At 40.0% G+C, this 19,049-nt stretch overlaps 2 protein-coding genes and 1 pseudogene across 2 annotated transcripts; all 3 read right to left on the bottom strand.

Annotated features, from left to right (window-relative positions):
- Window positions 1-2,493: 2,493 nt before the first annotated feature.
- LOC126599172 (protein CANDIDATE G-PROTEIN COUPLED RECEPTOR 2-like) lies at window positions 2,494-7,478 on the bottom strand (annotated as a pseudogene).
- A 151-nt stretch (window positions 7,479-7,629) lies between these two features.
- On the bottom strand, window positions 7,630-11,361 carry LOC126599791 (flavonoid 3'-monooxygenase-like). Its single transcript, XM_050266238.1, has 3 exons — window positions 10,829-11,361; window positions 10,080-10,523; window positions 7,630-8,401 (listed from the first exon to the last, which is right to left on the bottom strand). The coding sequence occupies exons 1-3, from the start codon at window positions 11,267-11,269 to the stop codon at window positions 7,751-7,753; spliced, it is 1,536 nt and encodes a 511-aa protein (XP_050122195.1). The 5' UTR covers window positions 11,270-11,361; the 3' UTR covers window positions 7,630-7,750.
- A 2,675-nt stretch (window positions 11,362-14,036) lies between these two features.
- On the bottom strand, window positions 14,037-18,210 carry LOC126599655 (chaperone protein ClpB1). Its single transcript, XM_050266057.1, has 7 exons — window positions 18,046-18,210; window positions 16,284-17,469; window positions 15,968-16,149; window positions 15,225-15,847; window positions 14,858-15,137; window positions 14,574-14,771; window positions 14,037-14,481 (listed from the first exon to the last, which is right to left on the bottom strand). Exons 2-7 carry the CDS (start codon window positions 17,434-17,436, stop codon window positions 14,179-14,181), a joined length of 2,739 nt encoding a protein of 912 aa, XP_050122014.1. The 5' UTR covers window positions 17,437-17,469; window positions 18,046-18,210; the 3' UTR covers window positions 14,037-14,178.
- Between the last annotated feature and the right edge of the window lie 839 nt (window positions 18,211-19,049).

Raw genomic sequence — 19,049 nt, 5'->3', positions numbered from 1 at the left:
TTTGTCTGTTGATCGTCTTCAACTCATCCAATTCGACATTAAAAAATTAGAAAGATGTGTGAGAAGTAAAATAAGGTGTGTGGATATCACACCTTTACTTTTAATTACGCCTCTTCGATCTATTTTAATTTTAATTTTTTATTGTAACTCAAAATTTGTTATTTTATTCTTTTAAAACTTAAATTCATTTCACTTTGTATCCTAAAATTCGATTTTAATTCTAGTTTATTTCTTGAAAATTGAAATTCATCTTTATAAAATTTAAAATTCGCTACATATTACATTAGATATGTTAGTTTCTTATATAGGTTTGATTTGGGTGTGCCGGACGAATCAATTTCCTTTAGTTTTTTCATCTCTTCAATTTCTTTTAAACTTAATATTATCTAATTATTGAATATTTACGCATAATCAATTTTATTGCACATCTGCCATGGTCTTATTGAATGTTGGCTCACATATATGTTTTAAAAGGCGAGAGTCAGCAAGTCAAAGTGGTGACATTTAAGTTACAAGGTAAAGTGAAATTAAAATAGAGTTCTAAATACCGTAGCTAAAACTATACTTTTTTTACCGACGCAACTTATCTTTACGTTTATATGTCACCGTGTCGTTCTGTTCTAAACTATATGTAATTGTAACAAAGTCAACTATTTTTACCCATTGTCAAAATACAAACATCATTCAATTCTTGGTCATCATTATACATCATCTTTTTGTAACGTAGGAGTGTGGTGTGGACCATCTCATTCATGTCTCACGTCGGTTGCTTACTAATGTTTTTGACAGGTTAGACCATCTCTAAAAAGATATCAAATTTTGAACATAAAATTTAAATTTAACAACCTACGTGGCATTTGATATATTTTCATATTTCGTTCCCTCCTGATACCTCAAATTAAACAATTATTTTATTACATTATTTTGTGTTCTTAATTTCTGAACCGAAAAACTTTCAACTTTCTTCATCGCCGACGATCCTCTGCCTCTGTAAAAACGAAAAGGTACGAACTTTAGGGTTTAATTCTTAAGAAGTCAAAGAAAATTAAACGAAAATCTAAAAATGACGACATGCTGAAAAAATCGAGTGGGAAATTAACAGTGGCGGTCCAATTCTAGCGAAGAACCGGTGGCTGTGGTCCCCGAACGACGTCGTTGGGTTCATCGGAGAATTGGAAGTTGAGATTGAAAGGACGGGGGAGGCGGCGAGCTCGAACCGAGCAGTTCCATTCCTTAGCTGCTCGAGAATTGACTCTGCCATGGAGAAAGCTGCTCGGGGACGACGACCGTGGATGGATCTGAAGGCTGATCCCAGGAGGCCTTCGTTCTTTAATCTCTATCGCAAGTTCGCAACTCTAACATTGATTAAAAAAAAACAAAAAACAAAAAGAAAAGAGGCAGGATATGAACAGACTGCCAAACTAATTGAAAAACATTTAATAATTAATTAAAAAATATTTGAAGCTGCCTCTTTGCTGCCATTCCATATCATGCCATATAGGATTTGGTATTTCGGTTGGAAACATTAGTGGCTGTCTTTTTGTACTGTTATAGTTTATGTGGACATTTTGACATCTCATTTGAATATGCTCTTAGCGCAGAACAGATTTGAGGATCTCGAAGACAGTGGATGCATCAAGATGAATAAAGACGCTAAGTGCTAATTAGGCGACGGGTTAGGCCTAGCTCCTAGGCGGAGGCTTAAGCAGACTAGACGGATTTAGATAAATTTATTATATTTTGTATAATAACTGCCTTAATATACTAAAAAAAAGATACATAATAAGCTGCCAATTTTATCTCTAAACTTTAATTTTAGCTCATTACACCATTGAAAATTTATAATTTGTAGTTTCTTCTCGAACTTTAGTTTTAACTGATCACATGTTCAACATTTATAATTGGCCTATTATAAAAGTTAAAAGATGAATCTGACTAGTTATAAAAGTTCAGGGAAAAATCCTATTTTGCTCCTAAGATTAACAAAATTGATTATTTTGGGCAATTTCCCTAAAATTTCTAGATGGTCTGTAATTTTCATTTTTGTTTCAAAGTAACGGAGTTATTTAACAGAACAATAAACCCCGAAATACTATTGGCGGCTTTCCTTCCCGAAACTTGTATGGAGTTGCCAATTTTCTCTCTAAACTTTAATTTTAGCTCATTACCCCGGTGGACTTTTATAATTGATCAGTTTCTCCCTGAACTTTAGTTTTAACTGAACTCTCTCAACTTTTATACTTGGTTAATTCCCCCCTAAATCCTAAACACCAAGTGAACCAAAAAGTGTACGGAGTGAACCAGTGGGAAAGAAGAAGAATGAAAAAAAATAAAATGTGTTGGTCACATTAAGGATAAATTTATATTTTTACAATTATAAAATTAAAGTTTACAATAAAATTGGTCAATTATAAAAGTTAAAAGATAAGATTGACTAGTTATAAAAGTTCAAGAGAAATTGGCAGCTCCTTACAAATTCAAGGGATCGACAAGTACCTCAAACAATTATACTATTCCATATTCCGAGAATTAAAATAAGTGCGGTATGACTATTTTGGAGTGTTATTAGGTACAAAACGGCGATTAACACCCTAATCATTTTATACAGGAATCTCTGCCTACTTTACTCGCAAAACTCAACATTTATCTGTTCAAGTTATTTACAAAGTATACAAAAGGCCAGCCTTCTTTCTGCTGAACTTACACATTCACAAGTTACCGATGGTCCGACGGACTAATCCCAATCGGCGTCAAAGAATCCAGCATCCTTCATCTCGGAGTAATACGCGTTCTCCAGGAGAAAACTTTCTTCCTGTAAACATCACAACGTAGGTTTGCAATTGCACGATAATTACTTACGGCACAAGTTATTGAAAACCCGGAAATGCTGTTTAACCATTATTGAGAAGAATGATCACCTGGAAAAAATCGGCTACAAAAATCATGTACAGAGAAGGAAGATAGAGTGTGTGGTAGCATATATCTGTCAAATTGTACAACCTGCAGGATATGCACCAATTCAAAGTTGAAATTGCAAGAATTTGAGCTAATGAATGTATCATGGTTCTAAATTTGTACTTAATTTCGAGTACCAGATTCCGAAACTAGCTCCAATTCCAGCAAGCCCGCAACCAAACGACGCCAGAGCACAAAGTACAAACATTACGACGATGTAGTTGTAGAATGCTGGTCTGGCTGCAGAAGATTAGAAGATAACCGCACATTAGATTTGTAAAATTCCGGCAAAAGCAGTACAAGTGGAATTAGAAATGTACTCGCGAGGTAACTTCTCTCTCGATTTTGAGAAATGCACAAACAATATGAAGCCATAAAGTGCAGTAAGCAATAATTTGTGGATGAGCCACAAGCCCCACTTCACTCCAAATGTACTTCCGATGCCAACGATGAACAGCGGTACCCCAAACCCGAATACATAGATTACCTGAAAATGAATTTTGCAACGAAAACAATTGTTGTGAAACATTATGACGATGTAGAACAAACCCGAATGCATACAATTACAAAAACAATTGTCGTAAAACATTTACCAACAAGAATTCTCAATGTCATGCTAAAACAACCAAACGCCAGACTTGTTCATTGATCCAAACCGATTATCAAAGCTTATTATTATGTAGACTTCTTCAATGTGCTGAAAGAAAAGCACTAGACTTTGACAATGGCCAAACCAGCAGGTGATCAGTCAATTGCTCACTCTGCCTCTGCAGACATAACATCTATACGAATTACGATCAAAGGTAACAAAATGGATTTTCGCAACGAAATTCTAGCACACTATGAAGTAACAGAAATTGCATTTCATATACCAGGAAAACTGAGATCGAAATGGTTGATCCCATCTCGACCTACTGAAACTAAAACGAAAATACGAATTTGATATAGCTGAAATCACAAAAAGCATACACAATTAAACCGATTCTTCGTCAATGTAGCGAAAAGGCGATTACACTGATTAGTTATTACCTTAAGCAATGTGTCTACACCAACAGCAATCCCAGAAACAAGGAAAGTATGAGCTAAAGCTTCAACCCCAAATTCGCCACCTAATCCTACTTTATCCCATACTTCCATTACCCATTCCAACCCTCCTTCAGACACTCCCATTCCCTCACCCGTCTCTATCACACACCCTTTGACTCCTATTTCCTCCCCTATCCCCTCACCTTTACCCTCTTCCCACCCTACCCTACTATCCCCCCCCATTTCCACACCTCCAGTAACGTCACTTCCACCTACCCCACTTCTCCCTCCCCTTTCGACAACCCCATCCACTCTAGCACCCCCCACTATCCATCCTATGGTTACCCGTGCAAAAGATGGCATTTCTAAACCTAACCCTAAGTATGCCCATACTTCCACCATCACTGCTATGTCTGAACCTACATGCTACAGTCAAGCTAATAAATTTCAGGAATGGAGGACAGCTATGGCTGATGAATTCAATGCCCTACAACGTGCGGGCACATGATCTTTGGTACCCTATACTCCTACCATGAATGTACTACCAAATAAATGGGTCTTTCGTCTTAAACGCAAGTCTGATGGGTCTATTGATCGGTTTAAAGCTCGTCTTGTGGCAAATGGTTTTCATCAACAACCAGGTCTTGATTATGGTGAAACCTTTAGTCCCGTGGTGACCCACTCAACCATTCGGCTTATTATTGCTATGGCTGTTCATTTTTCATGGCCTATACGTCAACTGGATGTTCAGAATGCGTTTTTACATGGTTCCATATATGATGAAGTTTACATGAAACAACCCACTGGTTTTGTTGATCCTCAATATCCCACCCATGTCTGTAAATTGCGCAGATCGTTGTATGGCCTTAAACAGGCTCCTAGGGCATGGTTCCAATGTTTTTCTAATCATCTGGAACATCTTGGTTTTGTGGCCTCCCAAGCAGACTCATCTCTCTTTGTGTATTGTCATGGTTTAATTCGTATTTACTTATTAATCTATGTCGATGACATACTTATCACAGGCAACAACATTCAGTGTATCAACTCCTTGATCAAGGACATGGGCTCGGTTTTTTCAATGAAAGATCTTGGTCCTCTCACGTATTTTTTGGGTATGGAGGTTCATCGCTCCAGTCATGGTCTTCATCTCTCACAGTCTAAATATATTTCTGATTTGCTTCAACGTACCAACATGGTGGACTGTAAACCGGTCTCCACTCCTGCAGTCAGTGGCAAACGCCTCAGCTTATATGATGGTGAACCCTTACAAGACATCACCGAGTTTAGGAGTGTGGTGGGTGCACTCCAATATCTTACTTTCACCCGCCCTGATATTGCCTTCTCTGTCAACCAAGTTTGCCAGTTCATGCATCAACCAACCACCACACACTGGATTGCTGTTAAACGCATCCTTCGCTATTTGAAGTCCACTCCCGATCATGGCCTTGTGTACAAACCTGGACCTCTCACCCTCACTGCCTTTGCCGACTCTGATTATGCAGGAGACCCCGATGATCGCAAATCCACTGGCGGGTTTTGTATATTTCTTGGTCCAAACCTTGTGTCCTGGAGTTCTAAGAAACAAAAAGGAGTGTCTCGCTCTAGCACAGAATCAGAATATCGCCAACTTTCCATAACTGCAGCTACTCTTTCATGGTTTCGTCAACTCTTTAAAGACCTGCATCTTCATTTGTCTCCTCCAAAGGTGTGGTGTGATAATATTTCTGCTATCTCCCTTGCCTCTAACCCTGTTTTTCATGCACGGACCCGTCACGTGGAAGTTGACTATCATTATATTCGTGAGAAGGTTACTCGTGGTGAACTTCAGGTGAGCTATGTAGCTACTCAAGATCAGGTTGCTGATTTTTTGACTAAAGGTCTGTCTACTCATCGTTTCAACTATCTTTTATCCAAGCTTCCCGTTCGCCGGCGACCGCTCAGCTTGCGGGGGTGTGATAAACCAAGTCCGAATTCAATGGTTCCCGCCACAACACTTACTGAAGATCACAATCAGATTAGTCCAAAGGAAGGCTGAGATAAGCCTTATCTGTTGCAAGTATTTCGAATATAACATAGGTTATTTATCTTTTGTATTATCTGTAAATTTGGTTTGAAGAGTTTGTTCTTCATCCAAATACTTCTCCTTGGTTTGAAGAGTTTGTTCTTCATCCAAATACTTCTTGTAATCCCTATAAAACAACATCAAATGGTATACGCTCAAATTAACGAGCACAATTCTTTTACTTCCCACCTGAGCACTGCCATGCCTGCATCGAAAAATCAAACACCAAATCGCACTCGAATCACAAAACTGTACAAACCCACAACGCAAAACCTTCAAAATTTGAAAACCCACGAACCTGAAGAGCGCACTAGGCGAGGTTGAGAAGGCTTGCGACCCACACAAGGGCATAAGAGGAAATCATGATGTATGATCTTCCATTGGAGAGCTTGATGACGTTCTTCTTGGCGTGGAACGCTAAGTAAACCACGAAAACGACTGCAGGAACCACCAGAACGGCGTCGTACCAGATACCATGGCACTCCGGCAAGATGACGACGGAAAAGCTCTGATCTTGACCGTCGATTATAGCTGGGAGGCTCGGGATCGGCGAGTTGACCGACGTGTTGAAGTGTTTCTGAAGGTCCGTCGCCATTGCCGTGGGGACAGATTGGGTTCAGGGACAAAACCCTGAAATGGACGGCTCAGATTCGAATTGGTGAGCTCGCATTTTGAGATGAAACGACAATCGGAATTTCAGAGGGAGAGAGCAAGGGAGAGAGTTCGTTGTTTTTGGTCGTTGCAGAGAAGAAAGCACTTGGATTTTGGTGGTTCTGTATCTACGACATCGTTTTGGCCAAAAACCCCATTCAATTATCCAATCATTGTTAGTTAATATCAAATTATCATTATCAACGATACTCAACTGCCTTCTCTTTTAATTTTGAAAGGAAGAAATGTTATGGAGACTTGTCAATTCTTGACGTTAACTCTTCATAGATTCTTTGTCATTTCACAGTTTAATATTAATTTTCGTGTCAAGATTAAAAAAATTGTGCCGGAAATATGCATGGCAAAAAATCTATGGAGAGTTTAACTTTTAAGAATCTCCTTAGCATTTTTCGATAGGAATAAATAATCTAACTATTTTTTTTTCCAATAAAAAAACCATTCATCCTTAATTGTTTCGATGATTAAATGACATTTGCAGAATGAATATCTTTAAGTAATTTATATATTTTTAGTGATATTCTTATGTAATCTATTATGTAGGGGCAAGCGGTGAATCGCTCTGGTACTTCTTGGGTTCATACATTTTTTCTCCTCATAAGATAGATGAATTATTATATATTATCGTTTATTAAAAAAAATTATATACAAGAATATTCAAACTTTTAACAAACAAATTATATACAAGAATATTCAAACTTGGATATAAAAAGATAATACGTTTTCCCAGCCGACTTGACTACATCAATGTTTGCTATTAAGTATCTTGTGTGGGATTTGGTTAAAATACTTACATTTATTTAAGATATTTAAAGTAAAATAACGGACATGACGAGCATATCATCGAGTCTTAAACAAAGAAGCACTTCTACCTGCAAACAACACAAAGAAAATACTAGACACACTTTCTTGTAGAATTCTTGGAGAAACAAAACCACCATTTCATTCAACTTAACATCCAAACCAAACGTGAATACTAGTAACAAAGACAACAAATTTTCCATAAAATCATCACCACCACATAGCACTCTCAAGAATTCAAGATGATGATGCATTGTATGCATGAGGGGCTAGCCTGTTACGCGGGTGCACCATTAACGGTGCGGCTCTTTGTAGGGTGAGCCCATAGGCCTCGTCCATGTTCAACTTCTCAGGGGTCAGCCCATCGGCCAAGGTCCAATCAAAACCATGGACCAGGGTTGCAGTCATCAGAGACACCATCCGCAACCCAAGGCTCATCCCGGCACATATTCTACGCCCGGCCCCGAACGGTATGACCTCGAAGTCATTCCCCCTAACGTCGACATTGGGCTTCTCACCTCCCGACATGAACCGCTCGGGCCTAAACTCGAGCGGTTCGGACCATTGATCCGGATCGCGAGATATGGCCCATACGTTGACCAAGAGAGTGGCACCCTTAGGAATGTGAAATCCGTTGATTTCGCAACTCTCGGTCGCCATTCGGGGAAGAGAGAGCGGGGTGGATGGGTGGAGCCGGAAGGTTTCCTTGATCACGGCTTGGAGGTAGGTCAGGTTGGGCAGGTCCGATTCGGTTACGAGCCGGTCTCGACCCACGACTTGGTCCAGCTCTTGTTGGAGTTGGGCTAGAATTTTGGGGTGGCGAAGGAGTTCTGCTATGGCCCATTCCACTGTGCTTGATGACGTGTCAGTGCCAGCTGTAAACATGTTCTGTGTGCATGAAAAATATTATGGGTCAGTCATTTGGTATTTGGGATAAAATTTTTATTGTGCCAGACACAACACGGTACATCAAATGTCGTAATACAATAGGTTAAACATTTTTTTAAATGTCCAACTAGTTATGTTTTTACACTTGGACACCATTGAAAAATCTCTCAATATTAAGTAAGACACCTGAATCAATTTTATAGAACCAGAACGTGCACGTTAATATGTGCCATAAATTATAAAAAGACAGATCCCTTTCATCTTACAAAATTTAATTTCGATCACCAAATTCATGCCAAGTGTATGAAAAAATTTAAAAACTTGCGGTGTGGAAGTTACGAGAAAATCTGATGGATCTCTAGAACATCAATTTATGTCTGTTCATCGTATATCATGTGATAAAAATCATTTTATGTTTTAAATTTAAAATTAAATATTTATATATTACCTAATAAAACTCATCATACGATGTACAATAAATTAACACGATTAATTGATCATTCAAATCCCGACGAAAAGAAGCCGAAAAAGTCCCTTATCCTTATTTAAATAGCTTTTTGTAGTAGTTTGACAGTCAAGGAGCGGGGGATCCACTAATGACATATTTTAAAGTTTCACGTGAGAGAGAGGTCACGTGGCCAACTGGAAAAGAAAGGTAAGCTGGAAAAGAAAATTACTTTTCTAACCTACCAAATATATGAAAACAGGAAGAAGAAATAGTAAAAATGTTTTTTTTTTTTTTGAATTTTGGGGAAATTAGTAAAAATAGTGCATATTAACTTTCTAGCTTGCCAGTCTCCCAAAAAAAATTGAAAAATAAATAAGGTAAAAATCTTTACATTCTTTTCTTTTGAGGAAAAAGTAAATTAATTAAGACAAAGAGAAACCTCGAGGCCATCCAAGGTTTTTTAAAGAGGAATGAGAATTCTTTCCGGAATCTCTTTGTGAGGATTTTGGAAATTCTTCAATCATATCCAATCATCGTATATTGTGCGGTCGTAAATTATTGTAATTTTTTATTAATGATTAAATATAAATAGTACTTGATAAAAAATGACCATATGATGTACAATAAACGAATTTGATTTGAAGATCTCCGAGATTATCACATAGAGGATCCAGAATCCTCATTCTTTTACAACGTTGACATGTCAAGTCCAATTCAATAATTGAGTTACGAAATATTGTATTATTGTTTGCAAAAGTCATCTACTAGCCCCCACACACTTTGCATGTGAAAGAAGTTATTTTGTTTTTAGAAAATACATGGAAAAGAGAAGTTGGAGAGGAATATGAAAGATAGAGGGAGTGAGAGAAAACGTGAGAGTGGAGAGGATTTTATATTTTTATTTTAAAAAATTAGAGATATGTTACGAAAACATGTGAAAAAAAATATTTGTATCGAAATTACATACCACCTGTGGTTTTCTTTTGCGATAAAAGAGCAAATTATCTTTTTACTTTATTTTAATTAATAAAGAGAATTTTTTTATAGGTAATTTAAATTTAAGCGGGTTGATTGTTGCACATCAATTTTTCACTTCCTGCACATTTTTTTTACAATTAAATTGATCAAATTGAATTTCTAAGGCCAAATAACAAAAATATATGTGGAAGATTAAAAATCGTTTCAAATAATTACTTCCCTTAGAGAGAGAGAGAGAGAGGAGCTACGTACCAAAAGCAAAGCTTTAATCTCAGTGTCTGTGAGCTTGGCGCCCTCACCGTCGGCATCCTCCTTGAGCGACAGCAACGTCGTCAGCATGTCGACGTGCTTCCCTCCGCGGCTCCTCTTGTGCTCTTCAACAATGGCGGTCAAGAAGGCATCGAACCTCTTGTGTAGCTTCTTCATCTTTCCCGCCACCCCCTGCAAGTCCAGCCACTCTAGGGAGGGGATGAAGTCGCCGATGTTGAATACTCCGGCCAACACCATCATCTCCACCACCATGGACTTGAACTCATCCGCCTTTGGGTCTTCGCCGCCCATGCCGTTGCCGAAGAGCCTCCGTCCTACCATCACCCGCCCTAGGGCGTTCACCGTGCACACGTTCAGTAGCTGCGCCAAGTTCACTGGCTTTGACCCTGCACTTGCTAATCCATGTGCAAGCACACCTACCTCCTCCTATAATATTAAAACAATTACAAATTGTAATTAAATATCCCAAATGAAAAAATTACTTTGCAAACCAAATTTGAGAAATGCTTTTAAATGACTAAAAGCGTTTTTGAGAACAGCACTTAAGATCATAGGAAAATCAACGTTTTCGATTGCACTTAAACAAGATTTAGTTCGTTTTTCTTTTATTTTTCAGTTTCCGATTGATTGAAAATTAATAAAACATGCATTAATAATGAAACGTAGGGAAAATCAACGTAAAAAGGGACGAAGTCAATGAAGACGACGGCCGGATTGGCCGGATTGCTGACCTGGCGAACGTGTTTAAGATCATCCAGAGCCTTGCCGGAGAACAAATGGACGGAGCTGATCTTCCGCAACAATCGCCACCGTGGACCGTACGGCGCGAACACCAAGTCCTGGTAGTTGTAAGCGAGATGCTTGGCGCCGGAGTTGGGTGGCCGGCTCGAGAAATTAGCGTCATGGGTCTTCAGAAACTGTGACGCCACGGAGGCGGAGGCGGCAACAACCACGTCAACAAACCCCAAGCGGAGGTGCATGAGGGGTCCATACTGACGGGCCAACGCCGCCAGAGAGTGGTGGGGAACGGGGCCTAAGTGGGGCAGGTTCCCTACTACAGGCCAAGGTTTCGGCCCCGGCGGAAGAGGCAGAGGGTGACGGCTCCCGCCGGGGGCAAATATCCGGTATAAGAAGAAGGCAAAGACGACGGTGAAGACTATGAGAACAAACATGCTGTTTAGATTGTGTGTGGAGTTCAGTGTATAGTGGTGTTGGATACAATATATAGGAGGGTGGGCAGAGGGAGGGTTCCAGTGCGCTGGGTAGGTTGGGATCGTGTTCAATTTGTTGGGTGGGTTAGGTTGAATTTTCACTAATAGTTTATCTAGTTGTTAATTTTTGTATTGGGGGTTAGAACTTAGGAATGGTAGATGCACATTTTTTTGAAGGTTGGATATGTAAGAAGATGAGATGGGAATTAATTAATATGAATTAATTATGTGTACATTATTATTTTTGTTTCGGTTTTGACTAGGAATATGCCATGGCTTTTCCAAGTGGTTCTATTTTATTTTATTTTATGTTTAATCTTTAATTTGTTGTGGTAATGTGACCTTGGGTTTCTTGTGGATTGTTTATAGCCATAGTTTGGTATAAGTATGTGAGGTCTTAGTGACAAATAAATTTAGCTAGAACTGCTGGTTTTGTTGTTCAAAATTAATGATGAGGTCTTAGGTTTAAAACATCATGTGTGCTTATTTACATTCCAATTTTTACAAATTTCCTTAAAGACTCGAAAACATTATTATTTTTTTAGTCTTATATTGATGAGGTTAGTAAATAAGAACAAATATCTCACGATTTATACAAAAACACTTTAAAAGTTCAGATGGAAAATAAAACTTATAATCTATCTACTTATAAGCCCAAATTTTTTTGGTTTCCTTCTCTTAATACAAAATGAATTAGTTATTCCGTATTTCTAAATTATTGAGTTTGACATGTTTTTAAATATAATTTTATCAATGTCTTATATGTGAAAACAAACAATTTTTTTTAGATGAAGTGAAGGCATATATTTTGACATTGTCTCGGATTTCAAAAATCTCTGGACCGATCCCGAAGAAGCTGGTTTACAATCACCCACGTCAAAGAATATTGTGTCCGTTCTTTAGATGCTACCTAAATAAATGATCGGACTGAGGTCCCTGCATGGCGACAATGATAGGCCTACAAGTACAGACGTAGGACAAAAGACTAGAAAGCTACACACACACACACAAAAGTTTTTCTATTCTCGGATTAAATAGTTTTATTGTTTTTGTGGTTGCTTCGACAACTTGTTGTGGCCTTTTTGTTTTAGCAATGTTGTCGCCTCGCTTGTTTGAGCGACAGCTTTGTGTGGACATTGAGTACCTGTTTAGGCCCAAAATAGTAGTTTGGGCCGAGTATAGAATCATTCTCGGTCCGAAAAGCCTTGCGACAAGGGTGCTATGGATCGTTCTGTACGTGGGCCTCCAAACATAGGTTGGCTAGGTCATGACGTAAAACAGGTCGAGTCCTAGTGCAATAAGGAGTCTCGGCAGGATTAATAACCCGAAAGCGAATCTAGTTCAATAAGGGACTAGGTTCACAGTCATAATGAAAGTAGGATTGGTCGAGTCAGTGTTTGATCAGGAGAAGAAGTCCTAGTCCGAATAGGGTTTTAACTCGACCTTGGGGGATCCGTTGCTATAAATAGAAGAGGCTGTGCATCATTCAAAGCTCCCTGCAATTCAACACAAAACTGCCATGCGCAAACTTTCTCAACAACTTTGAGATTTTTTCTTTTTTTTTTCTCGCTGACACATCTTCCGTTGGCATCAACAGCACTGTGGAAGCAACCGGTGATATCTTAAGTCGGCATAGATAGCTCTGTCATCGTAGAATCAGTCGGTCTCGCAGTATCTTCCGTTAGCATCAATAGCACTGCAGCGAGGACGGTTGGTTATCTATCCAAGTCTCGGTCGAGAAGGATTTCCGGATCCTTATTGATTGAGGTCATCTCATTAGCCTCCTCGGCGAAGTGAGGTGTTACAGTATATCGAGCTCGGCGCATTGCACGCCGAGTTATTTTATGATTGGATACTCCCAAGTGGGATTTAGAGTTCGGCATTCGGATGACCGAATCACGTTCACTATTAAAACTTATATTTGCTTTGAGTATTTGTGCCCTTACACTTTGGTGTCGATTCGACGTGAGTTTACTCTGACGAATAACATCAATGTGACTGAATCCGACGACGACGACTCGTGAACTTCGTAAGAATAGTAACCTTGTCTTCAGGTTCGAGAACCCAAGAGGCCGAGACGCGTTCCTTCCTCGGTCGCAATCGCAAGACGCAGGAGTCAGCCGCGCACCCAATGCAACATCAACAAATTTACTCCTCGGCCGAGCTCGGCCGACGAGTTGGCACGCCCCGCATTCACCGAATGACGTAGTTAGCTTATAGATTAATCGGCCTGCGCGCCACGTAGGCTTGGTAGTTTTTAGGGTCAACAGTACCAAATTTGATGTTTTTATCTTTGCATAAATTTGATCGCTGGAGAATATGTACCTAATATGACATTGTATTGTTCGGTTCTTATGAATGAAATCACTCTGCCGTTGCTCTTCAAAATAAAATTCATTTCTTTTAATTTTATTGCGTATATATACGAACTTACATTCTTAAATTTATACGATGATATATTGTTTATGCGTCGTGAAGTATTTGTTGACATTATCGACAGTTTCGATGAACTTGGTTACGTAGTGCAGCTAACCTCCATTATATTTAGGTAGTGGGCTGCATATAACAGAAAATTTTAGCATGTTCTCCAATGAATCACACACTGAGGTTTTAACCGTTAAAACTGAAACTTTAGCAGTTACATCTTGTGTCGAAATTCCGGACGCATAAGCGGAATTTTTAGCCGTTAAATCATTAATCAGGACATATAATAAGATACACCGCAACATATTAAAAATCACTTTTGATTATACAAATCAACCCAGTACCAAAGAAGTAAGACAAAAAACACACAGTTAAAACAGTTGGAACATCATTACAGACACTCTGCAGAAAACAGAAGAGTTTCCTTACAAGTTCGCAACCTATTTTTACTCATCCATGTCAAGATCTTCATCCATTTCCTCAATCTTCATCTTCTTCACAGCCTGTTCGGCATCAGACCTCGGCCCGTTGGTGTTCGGGATGTGGATCAACACATCCGACTTCTGCCCGGTCGCCGCATTGACAAGCCCTCCGTTCTTCTCAACCCTATACGCCAGCCCGCTTCCGGTTGGCGCTGCATCTATGAACACGGTCGAGTTTTCATCTATTTCTTCTCGCACAAGCATCCGCGACAACTCCGTCACCACCTTCTTCTCCAGCCATCTCCGAATAGGTCTGGCACCGTAAACCTGAAGACGAAAAAAGAGTACTTGTTTAGTGTTTCATATCACACAGGAGTACGCAGAGAAAAGATTTTTGGATTCGTAAAACCGATACTCACGGGATCATAACTCTCGTCCAGAATGTATTCCAACGCTGCATCGGTGACTGCCATAGCGATGCCCCTCTCGGCCAGTCGGGCTGCAACATCTTTCATTTGCAACCTGGCAACCTTCCTCAGTTGGTCGTGAGAAAGAGGATCGAACACAACAATCTCATCGAGACGATTCAGCAGCTCCGGCCTAAAGTGCTTTCTCACCTATGCAAGAACCATACTAGTTAAGTATTGAAAGAACGAAGCGATACGCAATCATAATTCAAATTTGGGGTAACCAAAGATGATACCTGTTGCATAACTTTATCGCGAGCAACCTGCATCGAACACTTGCCCGTCAAACCGGAGAGGAGATGTTCTGCTCCCAAGTTTGAAGTCATGATGATCACCGTGTTTCTGAAATCAACTGTCCGGCCTTGTCCATCGGTCAGTCTTCCATCATCCAGGACTTGCAGGAGAGTGTTGAAAACGGCGGTGTGAGCCTTCTCCACTTCATCAAACAATACAACACTGTAAGGCCTCCGCCTCACGGCCTCCGTGAGTTGCCCGCCTTCATCGTGACCAATATACCTGTAAAATATGAACGAGTCAGAATTCATAATGCCGCAGCTGAGCTCACAAACATGCTCGAGCGAAGAAAACTATAAATGCAATTACCCAGGGGGAGCGCCAATTAAGCGCGAGACAGAATGTTGTTCCATATACTCGGACATGTCAATTCTGACAATCAGATTCTCGTCATCAAAAAGTTGTTCAGCAAGCGCCTTCGCAAGCTCGGTTTTACCGACACCAGTTGGACCCAAGAAGAGGAAGGAACCAGTAGGTTGTTGTGGCCTTCCTAGCCCCGCTCTTGACCTTAAAACTGCCTCGGCGACAGCATCAACTGCCTGGTCTTGCCCCACTACTCTCTTATGCAACCTTTCCGCAAGTCCAATTAACCTTTCTTTGTCATTCTGGCCGAGCCGTGTGACAGGTATGCCGGTCCAACGGCTTACCACCTCTGCAATTTGTTCTGGTCCAACCGTCTCTGTCAAAATCAAGTTTTCGTCGGTACTACCTTCAAGCTTTGCAATGGTGGTTTCCACTTCCTGAATAGCGCCATAACGCAAGTCAGCAGCCCTAGCCAAATCATATCTTCTTTCGGCCTCTGCTAAAGCTACCAAGAGCTCTTCACGCTTCTGCTTAAGCTTTCGAAGCTCATCAACCCTTTCCTTCTCCTTTCGATACTTCATCACCAGTGGCTGAAGCTTGTCTCTCAGTTCATCAAGCTCTTTTCGCACCTGAGAATAAAATGGCAGAACAACGAACATAAGAACAAAGAAAGACCAAGATATTGAATAGCTACATCTGCGACTTCATCAGACAAATATTCTCTAATAAGTTATGGATCAAGTAATCACCTCGACAAGACGAGCTTTGCTAGCTTTGTCCTTTTCTCTCTCAAGTGCATGAAGCTCAATTTCCAGCTGCATCCTCTTCCTTTCGAGGTTATCGATTTCTTCAGGTTGGCTGTCAAGTTGGACTCTCACATTCGCACAAGCTTCGTCAACTAGATCAATCGCCTTGTCAGGGAGATGTCGCCCTACAAAACAAAAGCAAAGAGGAAAACTTCAATACCAAGTAATTTTTCACAGAACATTCAATTCAACATCGAATGCTAAAAAATACCTAAACATAGAAAATAGACCACAATTGTTAGCCATTTTTAATTCATACCTGTGATGTATCGACTCGAAAGCTGTGCAGCAACAACAAGAGCTCTGTCCAGAATCCGAACACCATGATGACCCTCATACTTCTCTTTCAAACCTCGAAGGATGCTAATTGTATCCGGAACACTAGGCTCCGCCACATAAACCTGCTGGAACCTTCTCTCAAATGCAGCATCCTTCTCTACATATTTTCTGTACTCCTCAAGAGTTGTTGCGCCAATGCACCGAAGTTGCCCCCGCGCGAGCATTGGCTTGAACAGGTTGGCTGCATCCATGGATCCCTCCGTCCTTCCGGCGCCTAGAACAAGGTGAATTTCATCAATAAACAGAATCACCTTCCCCTCAGCCTCTTCCACTTCCTTCAAAACCGCCTTTAACCGCTCCTCAAACTCCCCTCGATACTTGGCCCCGGCCACCAAAGCTCCCATATCCAATGCAATGAGCCTCACATCGGCCAGATTACTAGGGATATCCCCACCGACTATCCTCTGAGCCAGCCCTTCAACCACAGCAGTCTTCCCAACTCCCGGCTCTCCAATTAGAACAGGGTTGTTCTTAGTCCTCCTCGAAAGAATCCTCACCACTCTCCTTATCTCCTCGTCACGGCCAATAACCGGGTCAAGTTTCCCGGCCTGCTCAACAAGGTCCCGTCCATAAGTCTTCAATGCCTGAAATGTAGTATCGCCAGAAGCACTCTCCACCTTCTTCCCTTCCTTCCCACGAAGCTTTTCGACTTCAGATTTCACTCTGGCCGTGGCAATGCCGGCTTCCTTCAACAAGTCCCCAATCTGGGAATCCTCAAGAAGACCAAGAATCAACTGATCAACGGCCAAGTGTGTGTCCCCTCTCGCCTTCTGCGCTGACTGCGCTCTCCTAATCACTTTGATGAGAGATGAACTGGCTGGGATTTCATCCGGCGGAGGTGACTGAGATGGGAGTTTCTTCAGGGCTTGGTTGAACACCCTCTCCACAGACTTCGGAGCGTCTGCACTGCCACCGGCATTGGCAATGGCTTGGCTGAAAATGCCACTGGGATCAGATACCAATGTTGTTGCAAGATGGAGCGGCGTGAACTGCGCGTGGCCAGCATCCATGGCCAGGCCATGAGCTCCGGCAATAGTCTCATTGGTCTTGTGGGTAAACTTATCAGGATTCATTTTCCTTCACCAATTAATGATACCTAACAATCACTGTAAACAACATGGGTGAGATAATTAAAAAAATACAGTAAAAATTCAAACTTTTTGTATAAGTTCCTTCAGTTTAAACAAAACTTAGAATTTTGCATCCGGGAAACTTGGGAAACTTCCAATTCAAATAAAAATTAAAACTCTCCATCTGGGTTTCTTTAATTTCAACTAGAAATTAAAATATTTTATCTGGGTTCTTTTCAATTCAACCCAAGAACACAAAGAACCATTGATCATACTTTTCCCACTTTACGAAATTCATTAACTTCTTCGATTTTTCATCTGGGTAACATGCAATTCAAATAAAAATTAAAACCTTTTCACCTGGGTTCCTTTCAATTCAACTCAACAGTATCGAAAGGCGAAAACAGAGCGTATAAATAAAACCTGCAATCATCGATCATGTCTTCCCAATTTACGAAATTCTTGAACTTCTTCAATTCTTTTTCCGAGATTGAAAAATGACAGAGACTTTACTAAAATTAATTCGTTCAAAACCCAATACCCATATGGAAATCAACTCTAAAAACTCAAAGATTCACAGAGAGAGAGAAGCAAGAGAAATCTTGGACCTACCTTATGAGGAGGAAGCTGAAGCTTTTCTGCAACAATGGCGGGAAAATCCACAACTGCGTTTCAAGAATTTGATATGGTATTTCCTTCGGTTGATCGAATCGTTGTGAGTTTTTTCTGATGGGTGCTTGGGAGAGTGTGAGTCAGATTTTAAGGAGGCTGAAACGACGACACGCAAGCTGCTAGAACATACTAGACGTAGCGGGAAGCTTTCGGGGCCTTTTCGTAATTTCGAGAATGTCTTTTTATATTGTAAAGCACCGACTTTCTCGGATATATTTTTTAATGAGCAGAATACGGATAAGTTCGTCGTATGTCATTTCACAAATAGAAAAAATTTTGATTTTAAGTGGGGAATTATTATTGGCATTTCAAAAATTTCATTATATACTATAAATGTATTTTTCTTTTTAAATATAGAAAGTTTGGAGTGTAGAATAAGATTTTTGAAGTGCTAATAACACTTCCCTTTAAGTATCATTCCATTTATATAATCATTATGGGTTGTAGGTAGTCCTCTACCATAGTAGTGGAGAAGAATAACGCTCTTGTGTGACGGCATGAGTTCGAATCCCATCAGTGGCAAATTAATTTCTAACTTAACGACAATATCGCTTAACTAAAAAAAATGATTATGGATTATGTGTTTTGTACACGCTGAAATTTTTTTCGTTTTCAACCAAAAATGTCAATTCTTATATGGCGTGACTAGATTATGGATTATGTGTTTTGTACACGTTGAATTTTTTTTCGTATTATCGGGTAGGTTCCAAATGTATGCTCTGCCATCTATCTCATTATAATTCTTGGTTTCTTAGAGCATCTCCAAATGGAATATCGAAAAGTTTACATCATCAATAACAGTTTAAAAAGACAATCTACCACTTAGTACTACGACAAGCCCACTATAAGGCTTAGTTATTCTATCATCTCTTTAGTGTAGATACTATCGTTTGTTCAAAAAAAAAAGACAACCTTAGTGTTTTCAACCAAAAATGTCAATTATT

This window comes from Malus sylvestris, chromosome 14 (assembly GCF_916048215.2).
Source record: "Malus sylvestris chromosome 14, drMalSylv7.2, whole genome shotgun sequence".
NCBI lineage: Eukaryota > Viridiplantae > Streptophyta > Magnoliopsida > Rosales > Rosaceae > Malus > Malus sylvestris.
The sequence above is the reverse complement of the archived record's forward strand: the minus strand, read 5'-3'. Positions and strand labels throughout refer to the sequence as shown.

Excerpts from the sequence above, each read along its gene's own strand:
- LOC126599791 (XM_050266238.1), bottom strand. The coding sequence starts at position 11,269 with ATGTTTGTTCTCATAGTCTTCACCGTCGTCTTTGCCTTCTTCTTATAC. Across the intron at positions 10,524-10,828 it reads ATCTTAAACACGTTCGCCAG|GAGGAGGTAGGTGTGCTTGC; the intron begins GTCAGCAATCCG and ends TTAATATTATAG. Across the intron at positions 8,402-10,079 it reads AGATTAAAGCTTTGCTTTTG|AACATGTTTACAGCTGGCAC; the intron begins GTACGTAGCTCC and ends TCATGCACACAG.
- LOC126599655 (XM_050266057.1), bottom strand. The coding sequence starts at position 17,436 with ATGAATCCTGATAAGTTTACCCACAAGACCAATGAGACTATTGCCGGA. Across the intron at positions 15,138-15,224 it reads TTAATTGGCGCTCCCCCTGG|GTATATTGGTCACGATGAAG; the intron begins GTAATTGCATTT and ends CATATTTTACAG. Across the intron at positions 14,772-14,857 it reads GCGATAAAGTTATGCAACAG|GTGAGAAAGCACTTTAGGCC; the intron begins GTATCATCTTTG and ends GTTCTTGCATAG.